Below are 20498 nucleotides of genomic sequence, written 5' to 3'. Positions count from 1 at the left end.
TAAGACTTTACTTCCCTCTTCTAAAAAACTGGCTCTTCTGGTTAAATGATATCATCCAAGGGAGTGGAATATGATATCAACCAATTATCAAATATAAATCAGGTTGGCCAGGTTTTAGGTTCAGCTTCATTAGGTGAAATCATTGTGGCATGGTAGTTCAAAGAAATCTGATGGGAGAATATGGCATTAACATTTACTCTCTTTTCCATGGTTAGAAAATCTGCTTAAGGTCAAAAGACAGGATTTCATGACAGTAAAGCAGCGTTTGGGGGACAGTGTGGCGGTGTCAATTAAGTGCTTTACTCTTCAACAGGCTCCATCACCATGGTAACCCATGTAGTAATCCAAAATCCTTCTGGTCTTACCACTTGGTAACCGTGTTAGAAATGTCTACAAACACACACTAGCCATTTGATTAGGGACATCTGTACAATCCAAAGAGATCCAATGCCATTTACCACTTGGATGTTGCTAAATAAAGTCACCAAAATATTCTTTCAGTAACCTCTGCAAACTATCCATCCATCCATTTTCTGTACCGCTTTATCCTCACAAGGGTCACGGGTGTGCTGGAGCCTATCCCAGCGATCTTTGGGCGAGGGGCGGGGTACACCCTGAACCGATCTCTGCAAACTACAACAATAAAAATTATTATGGAACTAAAACTTCTTTAACAGTATCAATCAAAGCTGATAATATACAGGAGTGTCCTCCCAAGATTCATTGGATTCATAATGTGTATGCACTGATTTTCTTTATAACAATGATCTCATTGACTTTGGAGAGATTTCTTTGTTTTTTAATGGGTGAATGAAACTTTGATTTACTAATTTAGAGCAAACTCACGCTAAATATGCTTCAGTCCAAATGACTGAGAAAATCCAGATGTCCACTGAGGTACACTGTGGTCGTATGTATGGAAGTGTGTCTAAAGTTGTGGTTGGTGTGTGTCTTTGATTATTTAAACAAACCCAGGATCCTGTCTAAGTGAACAATGTGAACTGTTTTACCCCAGGAATAAATGATAATTACATCCTCTCCAGTTGAATACAAAGAGCAGATGTTAAATGAGTGTTTAGGTTTTTGCTAAGCATGAAAAAAAAGAATGAAATGTGCAGAGCTCATGTCATTCATTACTCAGGAGTCTAAATCTCCTGCATCCCCATTAACTCAATCAACAAGTGTTGGTTTAATAAGATGAGGCTGCTGGCTGGCATCCTCCTGTTCCAGGCAGAATATTCTGGAAGGACTGGCAAAAGAGCCTCCAGGGCCTAGCTGCTGTTCATTAAGCGTATTAATGATTAACTGAGAGTGCTATTGTCCCTTCGGGTCCAGCTGTCCTTCCTCTGCCTGATCCACTTCAATGCATCTGGGCCACTGAATTCTATTCGTCTGTTTAAGTGACAGCTGCTCCTCACTGTGTGCTTGTGTAATCACCTGCAATCACCAGCTGGTAAACAATGAAGGGACAAGTAGAAGATATAGATAAGATTTGACTTGTTATTAATGAACGCATTGATGTAAAATTCCTATTCGTGTCTTTGCATTGCAGCACTCAATATGGGAAAATGTGTGAACATTTCTGTGTGCAAGTGATGACTTCCATGTCATTTGACCAAGGTAGAGCGATTGAGAAAACAGGGTAAATGGCTTGAATGGTGAGTTTAGCCTTGTTCTCTACCACCGTATTTGAATGTGTAAAGTGTGAAACTGCTTGAAAAGGGCAACCCAATGGCGGCCGTAATTTACATGTTAACAGATAAGTTGATTAAAAAATAAATGTGCTGGAAATTCAGATGCCGTTAATATGATCACTGAGGGACCTTGGTCATGGTAGATATAGCTTAAAGCATGCTATCATAATTTGTAATGGGGTCTAGCCTACCATTGAGTGGTTCTCATGGTGACTGATGCTGTTTGACTTACATTCAATTAAGCTATAGTAGATGGTCTATTTCCCTGTTATCCAACTAAGAAGGCTATGATGTCTTGAGTTTTCTGTTGCTGACAAATGCTATTTTGAAGGTGAAAAGGATAACACACTCTAGTCTACCAGCAAGCTAACCATTATGTTTTGGTAAATTAGTCAAAGACAACCCGATCAAACATTTTATACATACTGTACCTGCAAGAAAATGTCTTCCAAAAACCTAATGGTGGCTGTTTTGTTCCCAGTCTGTCCCTTTAGAAGTGGCTACTACTCCATCAGACCGTCTTGTGATCTTCTCTGTGGAATTATTTACAACGTCCATTAGCCTTATCCTTCTCACAAAAAGATTTCTTTAGATATGGGAGGGAATTGGAAAAAAACAACAAAAACCACAACCCTAAACCTTTTGGGAATACCTGTTGGCGCAACCCCAAACGCAACAAGTTTTTGTCATCATTTCAGTTCAAGTCAGTGGCAGTAACTTGCTTCTCACTCACCTGGAAGTACCCCGGCACCTATTATTTACAACCATTCTGAAATGTCATATGGGGAATTTACTTTTGAATTGGTTGTATAGGCCTACATGTGGTATGGTGCGGGCTGACTCAGATTAATGAGACAAGGCTGTTCCTTAAAAACAGGCTGATTTCAACATGACAAAAAAATAGGGTGTGGATTTTGACAAAAGCATGTCACAGGCATTATTAAGACATTTCGGAACTGTTTTAAATTCATCTATTGTAGCCACCGTTTTTCATAGTGGACCAACCAAAAGGTCAACAGAGCATGTTTTATTTACCTCGCACCTCTCACTGATTACATCAGATGCTTGTGGCTTTCACATTGAAAACAAGGAATACCTCAGTCGTATGATATTGCAGTGAGATCTCCTTATCCACACATCTCCTCTTTTCTTGCAGGAACTATGGTATCTGCTATCTGAACAATATGCTGGTAGGAACCACTAAGACACATGTGGGCAGTCCTTCAAATGTGATGATAGGCTTTAGAAACAAGGTTGTTGAGCAATGAGCGTACGCTGAATACCGTGTGCACTTGTCCTTCAGTATACTGTATGCACACAAGCTCCCAGAGGTTCATGTTGAGCGATGAAAAACTTTAGCATGTTCCATGACTGGCAAAATGGGCGATGTAGTTATTTTAAACATGTTTTCTGTGTGTCTAACTTTCATAGTCATTCGAAAAGCATGCAAGCTGGTTGTGCTTTACTTGAAGCTGGTCAAGTGAGATTAATGCACCCTTTTACCTCTAATAGGTGCAAGTACAGTGTTGTTTTCCCTTATCCCGTGCTTTACGATGGGGTGAAGCATAAAGAACAAGCACAGACCTGAGCAAAGGGAGTACTGACTTTCAGCCTTGGATGGCAGTGTGTCTTAGCAGCCAGTTTATTGCAGGAGCGAACATAGAGGTGGCTGTGTCCATTCAAGTCTTTATGCATGCACGTGCAACCAGCCACACAAACACATGCCCTCAGACACCAGTTGAGTTTGTGGCATTTGCACTGAGGTAAACATCACATTTTTCAGAGATGTGTGTGTTGGATTTGAAAGGCATTTTGCGTTTCGCACTCTACAGGGAAATTAAAGAGTGCATGCAGTGATGGAATAAATGTTCACTTTCATTTCTATGGCCATGGTAAATGTTAACTAAGATATTCTACACCATCCCGTCTGGAGTTGACAAATTTCATAATTAAAGGCTTTGATGTTTCTTCATTTGCTCCACATTTTGCACAATAAGAGAGTGAGTGTTACACTAAATCTATGTGAGAACATTTGTTTTTGCACTTTCTTCCTAGAAATGTCCAGCTAAAGAGTGTGAACGTCAACACAAATACATTTGATCAGTGCCAACTACTGTTAAGAGTCACATTCAGTAACTTGGATTTTATAGACAATTATTCTTATCGTATAAGCATAGCTTTAGATTTACTGTATATTGTCAAGTGCGTGTTTGATGGCAGTCAATGAGAGAAGAGGATCTGGGTTACAGACAGCAGGATTTGACATTGGCTTACTTCCTGTCATTGACTGCAGGTCACATGGTGAGTGCGTGGGCGCTAGATAATGGAATGCGTTAAAAGGGTGAGGCTCCTTCCACCAGACAGTGTCACATGCACACGAACACACAATGAAGTTTGTATTCAAAGAAGAAGTGAAAATAAGTAACATATTTGCATTTTTCAAAATTTTGACATACACTGCATATTGACACACACTTCAAACTTGCAGATTATTATGAATGAAGTTTAGTTCCTGTTCGGCCCTCAGTTCATGTAAGCAAATAAGCCGGTTCCTCTGAAAGGGATACAAAGGTTCAATGGTGAACAAAGTGTCATTCCTGTGCAAACTTAAGTGCATAGCATGTACATGCATACACCCACGCACTGCATGTGCACTGAATGTGCATTCAGCATTCCCAGTTTCCTTCTGTTATACATTTTCGCGTGTGAATGGAACGTTGCTATCCAATCAAATCACTCACATGCCATGCAAACATCCCCACCCCTTTTCTTTGCTGCCTAGCTACTTCTGTTAAATCTCTCTCTCTCTTTCAGTTAGAGGGTGACATTTGCGCAAGGAAAGCCAAAAAGCATTTCAAGTTGTAATCAGAAGCATGACTTCCGTTCATCAAGAACCTCAAAGGCACTGGTGCATGTACTCACTTCAAGTTTTCAATTGAAGAGTAAATGATAGAGTGCCTGTGAAGGTGTTTGTAAATGTGTTCGTCCTTTCAGACAGAATCAAAGTCCATTTGTAAAAAATATACAGCAGCATTGATCTTCTATATACCACTTGTCAGAGAGAGAAAGAGGTATGTGAGCCTGTATCACAGTGGCGCATATCGTGCCAATAGTGTGGCCTTGATGTGGGCTGCTGTGCTGTGTCTGCTCTGAGTGCCTGCAGATGGAGGTCAAAGCGTCCAGTGAGCAGGAATAGAGAAGAAGGATCAACAAAACAGAAAAGGTTTTTAGCTGCGAGGAGTTGAGCGACTAAAGTTTTTTTGGTTTTTTTTTTTGTAGTTGACTACAATGGAGTAAAAGTTGAGTCAAAGTCGATTCATCAATTACAATCGAACCTCAAAAGAAGTGTGAGGGAGACAAGCTAGCCACAAGTCCAACACACTGCTGATACTGTAAATTATGCGATGGGAAATAGTGGATAACTTGACCTTATGTAACAGGTCCTTCCTTGGGCCAAGCACCACCACTACCACCACATAAAGTTGTGGAAATTGGTTTGGCTCTTTTTACAAGTCTCTTTAATAAACAGGTAGTGCTTCCTCCTTGGTGAAAGTCAAAAGACTGAGGGAATTAAATGTGCCATTCACGTACGTCAAAGAAAACATTGTCCCACAAGTTCATAAGGACATGACAGGATGATGAGAATGAAGATGAAAAGCACGATGCTTGCAGTGCAGTCAAGTAGAGCTGTGGACTGGGAGGCTGAAAATGGAAAAAGTGACATTTGCAAGGGCAGCAAGAGGGCCCCCATTTGAGGTTGTGTCGTACGTGTGTGACTCAGCTCTTGCGCCCTGGTTGTTGGAGAGCACTCATGTTAGGTCACGTTGTCTTATAGCTGATAAAATGCGCAAGAGTTGTGTTTGCGTGGTAATCAATTTGAGTGTATTGATGACAAAACAATTGAGTGGTTATTTCTGTCATAGTTAATTAAAAGAGTCCTCAGTTAAGGGTGATTTATAAAGTATTCCAATGCACAATACTGAAATAAAAAAATGTGATTATTTAAAGGCTGCGGTGACCATATGATGGGATGGATTCAGCTTCTTAGACTATCACTCACCAAGTCAAAAGGTCACAGCATTAGGTTTCATGTGTGTTCCGCGATATCATTTCTTCTTGCTGAATAAGAACTAAACACACATTCACAGATAGTGTATAGTGGGTGCATATTGTAGTAGTTGTTGCTTATTACGGATCTTCAGCTGTTTAATAGTCAACAAGATCATGTAGGCACTCAAATATACACATCACTCCTGACTTGAAGCATGCATATTCCAAATATCTTAAAATTAGCTTCAGAGAATGACAAATAATAAAGAAACCTCAAGAATAGATGGTGGAAGTTTTTTTTTTACAGTCACATGGTGCGAAATAAAGCAAGCAGGCATTGTCCACAACTTGCCTTGAAGCAGTTATATCTAGTTTCAACGCGTCACAAGATCAGAAAATGATTAAATGATAAATGATGTTTATTTTCCAAGCTGTTACTGTATCAAACTGGATGTTGAACCCATTCAGAGCAGTAAACACTTAAGTCAGAATATGAAAAAAACCCCCAAAAAAACATTACTTCAGTTTGCCTCACAAACCAGTTGGGTTGGGAAGTGGTGCGGATGAAGCATGCAATGCCACAGAAATAGTTAGCTTAGTCTAAAGAGTGTAGAATAAACTTCACAGTGAAGCGCTGCAATGATGACTTGGTGGATCTTTGCACACGATGGAGATGATGCAATGACTCCATCTATTGGTTAAATTGCAACTCGCAGTAAAAAAAAAAAAAAACAAAACAAAACAAAAAAATTCTCTGAAAACCTTGTAAAGTACAGCACTTACTGACTGCTCAGTACAATTTGAGCTATAAAATTAATTTATAGTAATCCCTCACTATTTGTAGGTGATAGGGAACGAGCCCTCTTGTGAAGAGGGAATCGCAAGTAATTGATGCTCCCAGTCCCATCCTAATTTTGTCTGCCTATATTAATAATTGAAACTGTAAATATACCGCAAAAGATGATCCCAAAAAAAGTTGAATATAATTCTCAACCACCTTAAAACTTTAAGCTTAAAAATAAATGTTTTGTAGATGATTTGGTTATAAAAAAAAATAAAAATGCAAAAAGTGCACATGTACAAGCATATGCGGTGAAAGTTACTCTTTGTAACTTCCATTATCCAATTAGGCTAAACTTAGTTTCTCCGCAACATACAAAGCTTCTCTCTCAGTCGAGCTGTATCACTTGAACATACGTCCTAGACACAAATTACTTTTCAGGCTTGGCGACATCTAATGGCAGCTCAAGGTGTTATAGAAAGAGCTTAAAAACTGCAAAGAGGTGAGTTTCTCAGATAATATCTGGTTCCACAGGAAAAAAAAACAAAAAAACAGGAATGGGTGACTGTGAATAGTGAACTGAGAATATGCGAGACATTATTGTTATATCAGTTGCATACACAAATCAGTTTTACCAAGCTGTTGCTATGTCACAATACTAAACTATTTATTCACTACTTTTAAAACACCAGTAGGTGCAAACAACTTCATGTTCCAGGTCCATTACGTGTCTGAAATACAACTTCTAAGGATTAATAGTTTTACTTTATTTAGTTTTATTATACAATGGTTGACTTTTCTTTATGATTGTTAAAGACCCTTCAACTTGAATTCACACATTTGTTATTAATACATTATACATGCTTGAAGCTCATTGCTGAAAATTATGTGCAAAGAGTAGTCACCATTCACCATTTCAGATTTACAGATTTACAGATATTTTGGGTGTGGCTAAAGCAGGCCACACTTGGGCCCCGGCATTAGTGGACCCTCCGTATTATACTAGAAATTGAGTGCCTTCCTTCGCATCAGTGGTTATCCGCTGTGCCTACACTCCAGAAATGCATCACTTGACAGCCAGCATGTCGACTGGGACTTAGCTCTGGTGTGGCCACTTTAGAGCGCCTCGTTGTCGGCCATGAGTGCACAGACATCATGCAGAGAACGGCAGAAGTGCGAGGAGGAAGGGGGGGGGGGGGGGGGGGGCGGTCTGACTTGACCAACAGCGTGTGACCAGGGCTTCAGGCTGGTGTAGCCACTTTAGCGTGCACGGAATAGGCCCACGATGACCAGAGCCATCAGAACTTTTAAGTGGATATTTCTGCAGCTCAAACATGTAGTTAGGTATTCATGTAGGCATAATAAAGATATCAGCTGAAGTAGCATCCATTTTTCCAGGTTATAGTAGTGGTATTTGATTGACTGTCAAGTAGGGCGTGGTTTCTGCGCATTCAGTCGACATGCGGACACAGAATTTGAGAGCACCGAGACTGGCTGGATTTTTTTTTCTCAAGCTTTTAAAGGCTCAGTTGACATACTTGTCGATTTCTTTCATGATTCAAATTTAACATTTTTGACTCTTAAATATACATTTTCACTTTACAGGGACTTTAAGAATGTCAAAATGTTACTTAAAACAATGTCTGTACCAGTCGATAAATGACTTATGATGGCCTGGAAAACTGCAACAATTGTTGCCAATGGGAAATTTGTTTTTAAATCAGAAGAATTTGGCTGTCAACAACACCTTACATTACTGTAAACATTACTGTATCTCTGTGAATGGCTGGCGACCAGTTAAGGATGGTCCCCGCCTCTCACTCAGAGTCAGCGGATAGTGAGGATAAGCGGTATGGAAAATGGATGAATGGATGGATTGTTGTATCTCCTATTTGCAACATATTATTAGTATTCATTTCTGTGTGTGAGTGTGTGTGTGTTACATAAATCTTCACGCCTGATTGTTCATTTTCTCTCCATGGTGCCATCACCAAATGAGGCGTTCATTTACACTGCCAACAATGGGTTAATTCATTAGGTCTGTGCCAAGTTTCATCACATATTCAATGGCCATGTGACCCGTCAAATATTGTACAGCTCTTTCTCTTCTTATCTTTCACTGTTTTGTTATTTTTCACTTCCTGGGGGTGTGGGGGGTGAAAACTATATAAAAAAAAAATAAAAAAAAATGTTGTCAAGCCACATATCTCTTTCAGCTTGATGAGGGTCTGTACCTTGAGGGCAACTTCAAGGTCAGTGACGTTAACAATGGGGCACCGCAGTATCGGTTTTGCCATTTACAAAATCATACGTATACGTTGTATAACAGCGTGACCACTTTTTACTATGTCACAAAACCAAATTTTAGCACTTCAAGGTTTGCCGTCTGTCTGCCCTTTTTCTTTTTTTATTTCTGCAGGGTTGAAGTAGACAGGTGGTGTTATAGCGTAAACATTCCACTTCCATTCTGGTGTCAAAACTATTCGTTTACATGTTCATGTCTCAGTTTCTCTTATGAAATGAAACCCTCAGCCTCAGGACTATGTGCATGTGAGGACCATACTGTCCTGTGACTCAGCCAGGTGGACGTCTTCTTCTTCACCCACCTGATGTCACATGGGAGGGGCCTTGCCGCTGAAACTAGCTCCTCTCATTTCCCTGGCAAATGTAGTCACCACAACCAGTCACACTTTTCTCCTCCCTCTATCACCGTTCCACCGCCTCCTTCGTTCATCTCTCATTCCTTATAAGTCCCAAGAGGATAAGATGCCATGGAGGCCACAGGGAGAATGGCACTTTACGTTTGCTCGCTTCTGGTCCTCCTAACAGGTGAGCGCTGCTGTTGGGATGATGTGATTGTGTATCAGCGTTCTAAGCAATGTGTTGGGTTGGCAAGAGCAAGGCGAACTAAAGAGGTTTTGTTGTTTGTTTTGGGTGACAAAATGTTAAGTGAGGACTTTGTCTTTACTAAGTATGCACATCTGAGATGCCGTCTTGATACTGAAATTGGAAAAAAATGTTTGGCTTAAAATCAAAATACATACAGAGCAGAAACTCACTCACAAAGGAATCCAGCTTTATTTACGAAGAGGGATGTTATAGTCTAAACTATACAGATTACATTAAAATATGTTTTTAGTTAAATTGTGTGGCCTATATATACTTTATTTACACATGCTTTCCATAATCCTCACAGTGTAACTTTGTCTTTTGACTGTCGCCAGCTATGAAAGTCCGTGGAAACAAGAAGTGAGCATCACAAACACACGGTGACTCATTTTAAACTTTACACAAACACAGCATCTAAAAAAGTGGATTGTCCCCTAATTTAAAGTTTGGGACAACAGCTACATCCTTAAGGAGATGTGTTTGTCTTACCTCAAACGGGGGCTTAGCTTGGTATTACACTTGCGTTTTGACACGCATCGGGTGACTTTATTTAGTATCCAAACAACTTACATGGTTGTGAGGGTGATAAGAGGCAGGTGTGTGTATGTATGGGCCTTCACTTGTAATTGTTTGAAAGTGCATCTGTGCCTCTTATTATCTTGAAAGTGTATGTGTGTGTGTGTGTGTGTGTGTGTGGTACAATCTCCACCATCACTGCAGCAGCGTATGACCACAACAATGACCACTTTGTTTGGGGACAACAGTTAAGCAGCGGGCTCGCCACACTTCTCCTCATTTTGTCTTTTCAGTGTGTCCCAGCTGGTGTAAACGAAGGCACACGCCTGCTTTTGACAACGCACGCACCAACACGAGAACACACACAGAAACTCGCCTGCAGGCCTGGGAGAGCGGAACGTGTTGCAGGGGTGTGGGTGCTGCATCTATTATTTAGTACATAACGGCCAGTAGTGAGTTAAGCCATTGTGATAAGCAACATGGAAACATTGAGGAACACAGGAGGAAGCAGCGTTTGGTCAGAAAGGATGGAGGCGGCGGTATGGGGGCGTGGGGTAAAACATTTTACACCATATTTAATTTATGTGTTAGTTACTGCAGGACATTGCTTAAGTGAGGGATTACAAAAATGAAGTTGTTAAAGTTAAATTCAAATTTCAGAACAGCACAATTTTTTTTGCATTTTGTTCTCTTGGATCCAGAATGCACCTTGGATCTCTACCTACCTAAACTTGACCTAATTCTAGCTGTTGCGCCTCACTATAAGCACACCAACCAGATCTGATTAGATTTGTAAACAAGATCAGATGAACATGCAAATAGAATTTTCCACATTAAGTGGAAATTCCTGCCATCTGGATCAGGTCTGGATGAAACATGTTTGAATATTGATTAATTATTGATGATTACCCCTTCTAAGGCGACAGGATGAGTGACTGGTTAAGACATCCACCTCACATTTATGAGCTTATACGGGTTCAAATCCGGGCTACAGCCTTCCTATGTGGAGTTTGCATATTCTGCCCGTGACTGCGTGGGTTTTGTCCGGGTACTCCGGTTTACTTAAAACAATGTCTGTACAGTCAATAAAGGATTTGTGATGACCTGGAAATTTGGAACGACTGTTTCCAATGGGAAAATTGTTTTAAATTAGAACGTGGCATGGTAAATTATGAAACACAAGTGTAAATATTTATTCTGCAACCATCTTGTTTCAGCCTCATTTTAGGAAGACAAAGTGATGTGTAATGTCACTGAAAACATCAGAGGGTTTCTTATTGGGGACAGTTACCTCATAATGACAGCGTGGACAGTAATTTGAGGGACACATGCAAAATGTTCAATACAAATATGAAAATAGAACATACATGATATGCGTGATCAAAATGCCTAGTTTTATGACTTGTGCAATAAAGCCATATAAATTATTTTTCGATTTAGTATCATTTAACCCCATATTACACACATTGTAGCCAGCAGAGCAGTGTGTGGGACTTGCCAAAATCATATGCATCCAATGAAACAATAATGTTATAAAATGAAGGAAACCATTTTTTAAGAGACTGATCATTCTACTGGTATGTGTGCAAATGTTTGGCCACTTAGAAGACCACAGAATTTCATTATTCTGCGACATCTCATGATGACTGAATGATTTTGATAAGGACACCAAAGGCACTTATTATAGTGATATACTTTATAGTGACATACGCACACACACACACACACACACACACACACACACACACACACAGTGCAGGTTAAAACACTTCAAGTAAACACGTGTAAGTAAATACAATTGTGTGTAGCTAGTTAACATAAAAAATAGTTATTAGTTTACTACAGTTATGGTATTTAATGGAAGATCAACTAAATATCTTTGTATAGAATTAACAACACGCAATTTCGTTGGAGCAGATTCACATTAAAATATATATATATATATTTTTTTTTACTTTTGAGTAAAATGAGAACAGAGAAAAGGACAGTTCGAAGATAATGTGAGCAAACAGTGAACGTCTCTTTGCAAGTTAGTGCCTCACAGTATCACCGCCCCCTCAAATGCTGCTTGCTTCTTGGCTCATCCTGGCATCCAAAAAAAAAAAAAAGAAAACTACTTCACTCCACTTTTTCACCTTACGAGACGAAAAATGTGCGTAAAAAGCAATTAGAATTTGTCAAGAGTTTTCTACCAAAAGACACGAGCCAGTTCAGATGAAATATGAATGGTGCTTATGTAATGAAATGAAGAACAAAAAAACCAAACAACAGACCTAATATTCAAGTCGTATATATTGTGCGGAACTCACAACATAAGCACGGTTAGAAACATCAGTTCTTGATGTGTTGTTCAGCATTGTGTTGACCATCTGTTACCTGCCGACAAGCTTCCCTGGCAACTACCTTCAACAGCAGACAGCGAGGTGCCACAGATCAACAGTTATCCAGTGACTTTAGACAGTCGGCATGTTTGTTTTGTGTGGCGTTAGGTTGAAAGACAGGTCTTGTCCTTGTCAGACAACAATGGGAACAGTGAGCTGTGTCAATATTAACTCATTACAGTTTGAGGATCTGGACAACTTGGAGAAAAGGATGCATTCCAAATAACCTCCGAGACCAAGCCTTTTTTGGGTATTATACTGTGCCCCATAAATAAGTTACACTCCCTTGACATTACAGTATCTTTAAGCATTTCTGCACAATTCAGTGACATCAAGAGATCTGAATCGCAAATTCTACCTCTACAGAGGTGATAATGTTCGATTTTGATTGACGCTATTAGAGAAGTGGTGTACAGTCGTGCGGAACTAATTGTTGGCACAGCTGTTTTAATGGTGCTCTTTTCTCTACTGTTAATCTGGAAATGCTAATGTGGATTATTGCTACACTCCAATAAACAAACAGACTACATTCCCCATTTAGAATATGCTTGTTCAAAATATGTGACCGGTTTAGAAAATGTTTATGGTAAAATGTAAAAAGTGATATCTATTCATGTATATCCTCTTTGCTCCCCTTTCAGAGATCAGTGCAAAATTCATTAATGTTCCTTCTTCAATCCGCCATGGCATCGAGGGAAAATCCCTACGCCTGCCTGTTGAGATGTACTTCCAGCTGGACGAGGCAGAGATCCAGGGAACGTGGTCCCACACCACGACGAGTGGCATCAGGACCACGCTGGTGACATTTACCAACCAGTCCTCCATCACTGACATGATGTACCGCAACCACATCTTTTTTAAAGAGCCAAATATGTCCTTGCTGATACGGAGATTAAACCAGCGTGATGAGGGAGATTATCACCTCAACCTCAACATAGAGTTTCTTAACAACTCAGGGCAGGTTTTCAAAGAAGAGAGGACAGTGCGTGTCACTGTGGATGGTGAGTACACTTGTTTGATGCATCGATTCATGTAACGTATTGTAGCAACCTCTAAATGCACACCTTTGTATTTGTTCCTTAGTTCCTGTGTCCACACCAGTTATTGAGAAGAGCCCATCTTTTGCAGTAGTTGAGGACAAGGCCAATGTTACATGGACATGTACAGTGGAGAGAGGAACAAGGGTTGTTTTTCAGTGGTTCAGAGACAATGTACTTGTGGGTCTCAGTGACAGATATCACTTTTCCAAAGACAAATCCACGCTGCTGATCAGTCCTGTGAAAAAGGAGGACAAGGGAAGCTACCGCTGTGTGGCTAGCAACCCCGTCAGCCAGGAGAGATGCAGGAGGGCCGTGGAGCTCACTGTTTACTGTGAGTGGACATTCTCCTGAATCACAATGGACGGAGATCCTTACATTTTTCTGAGAAGTGTAAATACTGCATAGCACAGTCTAATGCTCTTTTTAACAAATTGGAATGTACCAAAGCAGCTACATGACCAAGTAATTCAGCTGAGCTCGGATTTACATTTGAAAGGGTAGTGATAGGGGGCAGCACGCTGAACTAGTGGTTAACACGTCTGCCTCACAGTTCTAATGTTCGGGTAACAATCCTGGCTCCAGCCATCCTCTGTGGAGGTTACAGGTATATATTTTCCCCGTGTTTGTGTTGCCATTTTAGGTTAATCAAAGACTCAATTGTTCACGGGTGTGAATGTGAGTGTGAATGGTTGTTTGTCTATACTGTAGATAGATAGATTGGTTTTGTTTTCCCTGACCAACTTCTGTCCTCCGCAGATGGCCCGTACAACTTGGAGGTGAACTCCGACCAAGGCCTTCGCACAGGGGAGGTGTTCACCATCAACCCTGGAGAACTGGTCTTCTTTGACTGCCAGGCCGATTCCAACCCCGCCAACAGCTACGTGTGGATCTCCAAGGGGCGCAACACGACGATCACCGTGGGCCCGCGGTTGGAGGTTCTCTCCTATAGACTGGCCCAGGCTGAGGACTACCTGTGCCGCGCCTTCAACAATGTGACACAAAAGCAAGACGAGACCCAGTTTACCCTGGTGGTGGCCAGCCTGGGAACAGGTGGGTGGAAAATGGCACAAAGCAAAAGCGTGGGGTGTTTCAGGGAATCGTGCGAGATAAACATACTGTACATTTACGCACATCACGCCCAAATCAGATGAGGTTTTACTAGGTGTAGTACTACCGATTCTGTGCTCAGCAAGGAACTGAAACCTGATTATGACTACCATGAAACATGAACAGTGCGTTTTTATCTCTGCTGCTAGGTTTCTCTGGCTGGAGTCTGTATTAAAGTTCAGTGTGTGGGAAAGTAAACAGAGCATAACAGCTGTTGTATTTGTTGACTAGGTTTTATAGCATGTCAGGATTCTGCGTGCAGAATGGAACGTAGATATGTTGTCTTGGTGATGTAGAGAAAAGGCTCAGCGATGGCTCCTGTTGATTACTGGTTAGGGTTTAACTCCAGACTTTATTATTTTTATGTTTGTTTTACATCAACAACTCACAATGACAAACTATCAAGATTTTGATTACATTTTTTAATTTCTCATGATGATTATAATCCCGCAGCGGGAAGATCATACACATTCAGGCAAGCGATGAGACATGCATGTCAGAGTGAACCCGCTATAAGGGTTTATGGGCCAGTGCCATGTGAAGAGCACCATTTATTTTTTTTAATTAGCAGCGGGACTCCAACATTGTCCATCTAGTTCCAAAGCTCAATTCCTTACAGATGAACCCCTGCCGCCCAAATATAAATCTTAATAAAAATACATCCCTCCTGTGTTTCTTTGCAGGAAAAGAGAAGCACACCCAAGATTATAATGCTGTTTCTCCGCTGGCTGTTATTACTGTGTGCTCTTTGCTCATCATCGGCGGCATGCTACTTGTCTTTTTTAGGAAAGCCTGTCACCCAAAGAGAGGTTAGATGGTCTTATATGCTACTGTCATACTCGTATTTGACACATCATGGTACATTTTCTTTACTGCTTCCTCACATATATTTTTCCATTTCCCTTTTTCCATCTTATCCTCAGTGCTCATGAGAATTTATAACAGGTAAGAACAAATGCAAACCAATTAAAGAAAAATGTGTTTCAAATGCAAATTCTGAATAATCTTTGACTAACTTTTTTTTTTGCCAGACCCATCTCTGATCAGAAACGACCGCATCGATCAGGTAAGACGTAAAACTCTTTGGTACACGTGCATATTAGTCTTCCCTGTACATGAAACATAGCCAAAGATGATACTCCTTAGTTTCCACATCTTCATTTTGGATAAGTCGATGGTCCCAACTTTGTGGGATCACTTTGGGGAAGCTCATGTTCCAGCATGACCGTTTGTTTCCCTGTGCACAAAGCAAAGTTCAAAAAGACTTGCTTGGAAGAGTTTGGTGTGGAAGAACTAACCCCCCCCCCCCCCCCCAACCTCAGTCAGTAGTAACTACAACACAGATGTTGTACAACATTAATGCCCTTTGACATCACAGACCTTCTTCTAATGAATCGCACTTCATCATCTTGTAAAACAGGGGCCACCAACATGGTGCCTGCGAGCACCAGGTCACCCCCAAGGACCACATAAGTAGCCAAAAATTGTACTCAAGTAAGACTACTGTTACTATAACCCGCAACGTTTACTCAAATTTAAAGTGGATTTCTTGATGGAAATGTCAACAATTTTAGGAAGACACTGATAACAGCGCATGACATAGCTGTTCTTTTTCCTAGTCCATCCATCAATTTTATATACTACTTATCCTCACTCTATTTGTAAGGTAATTATAGTTTTATGACGTGTTTTACACAAATTAATCACTTTGAAAACTTTGCTTCTGTACAGCGCCATGGTGCAGAGACTGTGTGCTGTCACCTGGCTCCGTCTGATTAGTCAAATATAGTCAAACGTCACGAGTAGTTATGTTGGATTGGCGAAACGGAGTCATGTGTCGCAAGTCTCTCTGACAAAATAAAATGGAACATGAAAAAAATACTAAATAAGTGGACATAAAAATATGGCTCAATGTAACGGAGTAAAAGTAGTTTCTTATTAACACAAATATTCACATCAAATTAAAAAAAATATATGTTGCATTAAAACTACTGTGACAAGTACAAATTATTGCTTATAAATATTGAGACTGGTTAGAGCGTCTGCCTCACAGTTCTGAGGACCGGGGTTCAATCCCCGGCCCCGCCTGTGTGGAGTTTGCATGTTCGCCCCGTGCCTGCGTGGGTTTTCTCCGGGCACTCCGGTTTCCTCCCACATCCCAAAAACATGCGTGGTAGGTTAATTGACAACTCTAAATTGCCCGTAGGTGTGAATGTGAGTGCGAATGGTTGTTTGTTTGTATGTGCCCTGCGATTGGCTGGCGACCAGTTCAGGGTGTACCCCGCCCCCTGCCCGATGATAGCTGGGATAGGCTCCAGTACGCCCGCGACCCTCGTGAGGAGAAGCGGCTCAGAAAATGGATGGATGGATGTATCAAACTGGTAGCCCCTCACATTATTCAGTAACCAAGAAGTAGCTCTGTGTTTCCAAAAGGTTGGTGACCCCTGTTGTAGAATGTCTTCCATGAATAGTGGAACTATTATCACTATTATCACGCTAACTCTTTTCCTGTCTAATATAAGATACAAACACTCCATATTTTTACACTTTGACTGGTTTAATCAAGGTGAAGCTATCACTTTAAGGTCTAAGAGAATTTGTTGATGAACAGGCCATGAGGATGCAACTGAAGACTTTGGTATCTATGAATTTGTCTCTGTACCTGGAAAAATGGAATCCGCACAGGTATGTTTTTGTCTTGTTCAAATACACATTTTTGAGCCACTAGAGCTGTTAAATTGATGTTTTTCTCCCAACTGTCCTGCAGGCATCATGCAGATCTCTGGCCCGCCTGGAGTCAGTTCAGGATATGCACACCACAATCTACGATGTGATCAGACATGTTCCTGAAACCCCTGGGCAGAGTTTGTTGAAGTGACTTTTAAGTCCTCAACTTTTAAAAAAAAATTAAAATAAAAAAGCCTCTTTTGTATGTATTTAGACTCTTGTCAAAGCCCAAGGCACTGCTTTTGGTGACTCAATGTTTGCACAAGAGCAGATGGAGACCTGCGCGAGTACACAATGTTATTGTACACTGTTGTGGTCCACAGTCTAAGACAGATAATTTATTTCATTATGGTAATTTTATTGTAATTAGAATTTTTTTTAACCCATTTAAGATGAAGCATTCTTCCATGGATTTTCTTACATTTTCTTCAGGAAACCTGTGTACGAGGAAAATTGCGGACAACGAAACAATATCCACATTTAATACCTTTTTCTTAAATAATAAAAAATAAGTTAAGGTTGTTTCCAAAAGACTGTGAGTTTTCTCAGATGAGCGTTTTTTTTTAAGTAGTTTTGTAATTTATGTTGATGAAAAAGTGTGATGAAAAACTGTAAATACTGTACATAGACTATACTGAGATTCATTTAAAATATTCTATTTCTGTTTCCTTCAGATCTATTGATTCCTATTTGAAATCCTTAACCCTGTTTCTTTCAATGTAACATTTGTCTGCATGGATTACGATGAATGCTGAATAAGGGAAATGATTGTTTTTTAAATTAAAGTACAGTTTGAATTTACATCTTTGTTGTTTTTATTTCAAATAAAGATGAATATTTGGCTTTTTTTTTTTTAAATGATTGAATTAATTGCAAAATTCCAATAGTAGATGAGGCACTTTCAGTCTGACACATTGAAATCAAGAGGCAGCAAAGATGTCACTTGTGAAAGACTTGCAATCTCTGCAGACAAGTGTGCTTGGTTCTAGACGTGATGCATTGGTATGCTGTGTACCTGCTGTGATGGTGAGACACAGGTGGGAGCAGACAGATGCTTCAGCATGCTGAGCGGCTTCCACCTGCCTCCGCTGGCACTTTGTCATGAGAAGATGAAAAATGAAGTGCTTGTTGGTGGTGTATACAGTACATGAGACAACCAGACAAAAATACTTGAAGTCTAAGGTGGACTGTAAAAATGAGCCTTAGCACCTATCATACTGTTAACATTAGAGACCCACTGAAGTGGATTCAGAGATTTGTTTCTAAATATGTTAGAAGATAATTGCCGAAAATGTGCAAAGACTGAGAACTATGTACTATGTAGTATTTAATTGCTGGGATATAGCGTTAAACAGTTTTCCACCATTTTAGTTTTCCTGATTTTTTTGGGCGTGGCCCAATGATGCATTTCGGCATCCGACAGGAGTCAGCACTCCGCCACTGTCCATAAAGAACGAGCAATTTTGTTCATATCAGCGGTTATCTGGTGCAATTGCGATGTGCTGTTAGCTAGCTAGCTATGCCTACAACCCGAAAATGCGCCTTCCCTTTGGATAGTCCGGTGACATGGCCACTTTAGAGTACATCGTTGTTGGCATGTCACACAGAGAAAGGCAGAATAGCGAGGATGAGGGAATTTTTTTTTTTAATTTTTTAGTCTGACTTGACAGTCAGCATGTGGGCTTCGGAATGGCGTGGCCACTTTAAAGGGCCTCGTTGTCTTGGCATTGAAAAACCCCAAGACGACCTGCTCAGATATGTTCCAGCTATGGCAGGCTTTAAACTGATCTATTTTAGTGGCTTAAACATGTACTTTAGATATGTGTAAGAATTAGAAAGATGCTAGACAAAGTACCATCCATTTTTCCAGGTTGCAGTACGTACTGGTATTTGATTGATTGATGAGCAGGGCGTTGTTTCAGCACATTCAGCGTCCGTGAGCGTAGAGGTCAACTTGATTTTTCACAATGATATAGCCTCATTTTATATACTTGGCGATTTTTTTAATCATTCAAATTTGGCAGGGTTATTAACAACACTCTTTTCTTTAGTGTCAAAATTTGAAGACTTATTTATTTTCGCTTTACAGGGACTTTAAATTAAAAAGTTTACAGTAGTTCTCAAGAGTGGCTCTGCACATTTACACCTATGGACAAATTAGAGGCGGCACAGTGGACGACTGGTTAGAGCGTCAGCCTCACAGTTCTGAGGACCCGGGTTCAATCCCCGGCCCCGCCTGTGTGGAGTTTGCATGTTCTCCCTGTGCCTGCGTGGGTTTTCTCCGGGCACTCCGGTTTCCTCCCACATCCCAAAAACATGCATTAATTGGAGACACTAAATTGCCCGTAGGCATGACTGTGAGTGCGAATGGTTGTTTGTTTCAATGTGCCCTGCGATTGGCTGGCAACCAGTTCAGGGTGTACCCCGCCTCCTGGCCGATGACAGCTGGGATAGGCTCCAGCACGCCCGCGACCCTAGTGAGGAGAAGCGGCTCAGAAAATGGATGGATGGATGGACAAATTAGAGTCTTCATAACCTAAGATGGATGTTTTTGGAATGTAGGAGGTAGCCAAAGTTGTTGTTGTTGTGACTTTCGACCATTGGTCACTGCAGATGCCCTTCCTGACACAACCCTCAAATTTTTTATTTGAGCTTTGGGTGGCTGGGAACTGGGACATTTGCACGAAAGGCAGTTCCCGTAGAAAACCCAGGCAAGGGCAGGGAGCTCATGAAATTCCACAGGGGGAGGATTTGAACACCGAACCTCAAAACTGCAGGCTGACGTGCTAACCACTACTTCTTTGTGCTGACATATTTAATGACAGAAGAAAAAAATCTGAAATGACAAATGATAAAAAAATTATAATCTCTATGCTGTGATAAAGCATCACATTCATCTTGTATTACAGAGTTATCAATACTGTTTTCACAAAATCATCAATATTGAGATACAGCATTTTATTAAATTCCTCTTTTACTGCTGTTGGAAGCTTGTATTTATTATTATTTTTATTATTATTATTATTAATAATTTATTCAGCACTTTAAAAAAAAATAGAAATGTATAGTTTTGAACATCACAATCCGTCAAAGTATCTGAGTGGACTTTCTTTTTTGTGATATTTTGTTAGTTTTACCAACTGAAGTCTCTACGCGCCATAGCCGTTTCACTTGTAAAACACATACCTATTTGATCTTTTTAACTGAGTAAATATTCGGGTCAACTAATAAATACACAACAAAAACAAGTATTGTGGATTATTGCATCAATAGAGAAGTGTGGTTCAGCCTTGGTATTATCTTTTTGGTCTGA

The 20498-nt window shown here is 40.4% G+C and overlaps 1 protein-coding gene across 1 annotated transcript; it reads left to right on the top strand.

Annotated features, from left to right (window-relative positions):
- Positions 1–9191: 9191 nt before the first annotated feature.
- Positions 9192–20170, top strand: hepacam2 (HEPACAM family member 2). The gene is made up of 9 exons (XM_061760891.1): positions 9192–9354; positions 12953–13312; positions 13395–13682; positions 14108–14401; positions 15142–15267; positions 15382–15403; positions 15490–15524; positions 17070–17143; positions 17226–20170. Exons 1-9 carry the CDS (start codon positions 9297–9299, stop codon positions 17334–17336), a joined length of 1368 nt encoding a protein of 455 aa, XP_061616875.1. The 5' UTR covers positions 9192–9296; the 3' UTR covers positions 17337–20170.
- The last annotated feature ends 328 nt before the right edge of the window (positions 20171–20498 follow it).

Source organism: Phyllopteryx taeniolatus, chromosome 21 (genome assembly GCF_024500385.1).
Source record: "Phyllopteryx taeniolatus isolate TA_2022b chromosome 21, UOR_Ptae_1.2, whole genome shotgun sequence".
Lineage (NCBI taxonomy): Eukaryota > Metazoa > Chordata > Actinopteri > Syngnathiformes > Syngnathidae > Phyllopteryx > Phyllopteryx taeniolatus.
Note: the sequence above shows the minus strand (reverse complement) of the source record. Positions and strands in the feature narration are given on the sequence as shown.